The sequence below is a fragment of the Rhagoletis pomonella genome, unplaced genomic scaffold (assembly GCF_013731165.1).
Source record: "Rhagoletis pomonella isolate Grant_MI unplaced genomic scaffold, Rhpom_1.0 Rhpom_scaffold_00005, whole genome shotgun sequence".
In the NCBI taxonomy this organism is placed as follows: domain Eukaryota; kingdom Metazoa; phylum Arthropoda; class Insecta; order Diptera; family Tephritidae; genus Rhagoletis; species Rhagoletis pomonella.
In genome coordinates, this window is record NW_023458559.1 from 56,393,233 (window position 1) to 56,397,710 (window position 4,478).

The 4,478-nt window shown below is 33.5% G+C and overlaps 1 protein-coding gene across 1 annotated transcript in view; it reads left to right on the forward strand.

Moving 5' to 3' along the window:
• Nucleotides 1-212: 212 nt before the first annotated feature.
• LOC118739273 (tetratricopeptide repeat protein 36 homolog) overlaps nucleotides 213-4,478 on the forward strand; it is a 5,974-nt gene continuing 1,708 nt past the window's right edge. The window contains exon 1 of the mRNA XM_036470509.1: nucleotides 213-677. Within this exon, the coding sequence (XP_036326402.1) occupies nucleotides 356-677 (322 nt within the window). The 5' untranslated portion in view covers nucleotides 213-355. The remainder of the gene's footprint in view (nucleotides 678-4,478) is intronic.

A 4,478-nucleotide genomic window follows, 5' to 3' on the forward strand; every position in this document is an offset into this window, starting at 1 on the left:
TTTTTTTGCTTTTTTAATTGAAATTAGCAATAGGTACATAGCAAAAATCATAGGAATACACACAGCGAATTCTCACAGTGTATGATGCTTAACTCAACCAAGCACATGTTTTGATATTAAAACAAATCGTGCGCTTGAACCAGTTTCTCTGCCTGATTAGCATTACAGGCTTTTCAACTGTGTCAGAGCAAAACAATTTGTTTATCGCATTCCGTGTGTCTCGCCACTGCCATAGCAGCCGCTATTTAGTTTACCACAAACGCCACCGGTGATAACAACGCATTTTCGCGCGAAAGAACAAATACGCTAAACATATTTTAGTTAGTATCTACAGAAAACCCGCATCCCGTAAAAAATGCCACAAAATCTTACCCGCGATTGCCTGAGCGCCCACGACCAGCAAGTGCTTGATTCCATTTTCAATCCACTGGATCTGACATCGAGCGTGATGCAGGCAATAGAACCAGAGGCGAATGCTGAGCTGCTGGATATTGAAGAGAACAGCGCAGAAGTGCAGCAGTCGAAGGCGCTCGAAATAAGTGCTATCGAGTTGGCAGAGGAGGGCCAGCTTTCGGAGGCGTTGCAGGCATTTGAGCAGGCGCTGAATGTGGCTCCAACACGTGCCTCTATTTATAATAATCGCGCGCAGGCGCTACGACTCGCCGGTCGAGATGAGGGTGAGTGTTTAGCGTTTAGCAGTTAAAGGGCAAACTGCACACAGTCTTCGGAGAAGCCACGTGTTACGCGAAGAAGGCTTATTTAAAAACTGTGATAAATTACCACGGAGTTATTCTTATTTACAAATGTTTAACAAATTCAAATCTGATTAGTATTTTCAATAGTATATGCTAAGCAAGCCGTTGAACCCGATTAATTCAAGAATTCGATCGTGGCACGTTCCAACAGTTATGTGTTGATAGCTTTATTAACAAATTTTTTTTTTATGGAAACTTTTAATTAAAACATTAATTGCTGGTCGCCCGCTGTGGTGTAGTGGTAAGCAGTGCGCGCTTTCGCTCCCCAGCACCACGGTTCAAGCCCTGGCCAAAGCAACATCGCATAAAATATAGAAAAAGGTTTTTTCGGCAGGCGATGCCATGCCGTGAAAAACAGCTTCTCATAAAAATACAATCGCCGTTCGGAGTCGGCGTAAAACTGTACGGAGGGACCTCCGTTGATGTGACAATATCAAGGCGCACACCACAAGTCGGAGGAGAAGCTCGGCCAAACACTAACATATGTATAAGCGCCAATCTATTATTAATTGCTGGATTGGTGTTACTTCTTTAAGATGGAAAATGATGATTTCATAAAATACACAATCAAAATTTCTTGCTAAATTATCAGCACCTTAATAAAACGGGTTATTTTTCAAAAAGATATAACTAATGAGTATGGATACGAGTAGGATCTTCACTCTATTACCAAAAAGTAATGCAAGGGATCCTTTAAGGATCTACGAAAATAAAAACCGCGCATACTGGCACCAAAAGAAGTGGCCATGAAATTTGGTATTTAGAGGTTATTAAGTTCGCTTTTAACAAATTTAAAGCAATTTTTTTTTTAATTCTATCACTTTTCTCTGTTTTGCTTTGATATGCCATTTGTGTTTTGCAGTATTCGTCACAATATGCTCGCGCAGCCTTGTGTTCATAGTCAGAAAGTTTCGTGTATTTTTTAAACAGTTTCGAAAACGTGAAAAATGGCGACAAATTTAGAATTCTTTATATTTTAAAAGAAAAATGGAAAATTTCCTATGTAGACTGCCCCAAGTATCTCCCATTTTTAAATATAATTACTGTTATTTTTTCATAATTTGATCATAAATTCATTTTAAATGTATTCCCTCGAAATCAAAATAAATCATTAATTTTTCTAAGAAAACATATTGTGTTACTCAACTGAAACTGGCAGTTGATTTGGCAGTTGTCAACTGAAAAAGTTTGAATGCGATATAGAACTATCAAGATTTTAATTTGACGTTGCATTCGTGACTAGAGTATCTAAAACCATTAACAGCAGCATTTTAAATAGTGTTTTCATATTTTTGGAAAAATTAACAGCCCAGCTATCAACTGTTAAAAATTTAAATTGACACACAATTCGTGATCAGCATATCTAAAAACTAAAAGCTGTCAACTGTCAAAGTTTTTATTTGACACATAATTCGTGATCAGCATATCTAAAAACCTAATCAGTGGTATTTTTAAAAATATTGTCTTATTTAACAAAAAAATCTACAGTTCATTTGACAGCTGTCAACTTTCACAGCTTTAATGTGACATGAAATTCCTCACAAGCTTGCCTAGAACCTAATCAGTGGTATTTTCAAAAAGATTTTCTCATTTATAGAAAAATTGCCAGTTGATTTGATAGCTGTCAACTGTCAAACTAAAAATTGTATGGCATATTTGGATTAAGCATACCAAAAATATTACGATACTGCATTTTTATTATAATCGTTAACAGCCCTTCTAATTTTTCGGGTAAAACATAGCTTCTCCAACCACTGAGCGGACAGTTCGAAGTTTGAGGGGCACTGTATTTTATCCACTTTCCAACTGTTCTGTAGCTATGCTACAAACCAGACCGAAAGAAGTTTTTATACACGTTAGGGCGACATCTACCGTTAACTCACGTAAACTTTCTGTGTAGAATAAGGCTATCTGCAGACTTGTCGTTCAATCATGGTTGCGTTGTCACATCGCCCAGAAATTTTGACCTGGGTACATGCATTTCGGTGAAGGTATGCACACTTGTCGTTATCGGCTAGTTACCTCAAACTCGTAGAATATTACGACACTGTCGTCAGCTAATCGTTGCGCGCACGTATTGTTTGTTCACGTTTTATGGGGAAAAATTAGTGAAAAAGTTTATATTTGCATTAAAATGACGTAAAAATACTCCCTTATTCCGTAAATTCTGAGAAAATTATTAATAAGTGAATAATTGCAATAAGATTAAATAAAAGTGAGAGTATTAATTATCAAAAATTACGAAATTGTAAAAAGTATAAACTCCGTTAAGCTTCGAAGTTCGAAATAGGAACATTGGTAAAAAATTGTATTTAATTATTGCATATAAATAACTAAAAACCTTAAAATATAGAAGCAGTCCTTCTTTTGCTCTTATTTAAATGGTATATAACTTTTTTGTGCAAACTTATATTACAAGTGTTATAAGGGGTCAAAGTTCAGGTCTTCGAAAAATTAAATACCTTATATTTCAAACAATTTTGAACTGATTTTAAAAAAATTAATATCGTTGTAAAGGTGATTAAACTCCCTTTCTTTCAATATGCATATTTGTATACTTCGTATATAAAAATTTTAGAATAAATACATTTAAATGAAAAATACCTTTCTTTATAAAAAAAAAATATTTTAAACGAAAAAATTACCAACCAATTTGTAAAAAAATGGGATCATTGAAAAGACGATTGAATCCCCTTTCTTCTGATATGCATATTTGCATACTTCGTATATAAAAATTTGAGGAAAAACACATTTAAAGGAAAAATACCTTTCTTTATAAAAAAAATATTTTACACAAAAAATTACTAACCGATTTTTAAAAGGTTGCTATCGTTGTAAAGGCGATTAAATCCCCTTCCTTCTGATATGCATATTTGTATACTTAGTGTATATGTATATTTGTACACTTCATCGCCTTAATAACGACGCCAATTTTTTAAAAATCGGTGAGTAATTTCTTTGTTTAAAATATTTTTTGATAAAAAAAGTTATTTTTTCCTTTTAAGTGTTTTTTATCAAATTTTTATTCACGAGGTATACAAATATGCACATCAAAAGAAAGGGGGTTTAATCGCCTTTACAACGATAGAAATTTTTTTAACATCGGTTAGTAATTTTTTTGTTTAAAATATTTTTTTTTTTATACAAAAAAAGGTATTTTTCCTTAAAATGTGTTTTTTCTCAAATTTTTAAATAGGAAGCATACAAGTATGCATATCAAAAGAAAGGGGGTTACCTTTACAACGATTTTAAAAATCAGTTTAAAATTTTCTGAAATATTAAGTTTTTAATTGTTCGAAGATCTGACTTTTAACCCGTTATAGCACCTGTAATATAAGTTTTCACAAAAAAAGTTATATACCATATAAATAAGAGAAAAAGGCAGACCATGTCTGTATTTTTACTTTTTTTTTGCTTTTTACATGCAATAACTAAAAATAATTTTTTACCAAAGGTCCAATTTCGAACTTCGAAGGCCCATATCTCGATTTCGGATGCTAACTTCGAAAAACGGAGAACTTACTTTTTTTACTTATGACTCAATCTCTTAAAAAAAGTTGGTTTGGTCCAATACCCAGCCGAGTGCTGTACAGTGCAATTAATTAATTTATCTGGAACTGGATATTTGGTATTCCATATTCGGTATCAGAAACTCATATTTGATAATTGGTGTTTGGTATTTGGTATTTGATAACAGGTAGATAATTGGTAACCAGTAGTTGG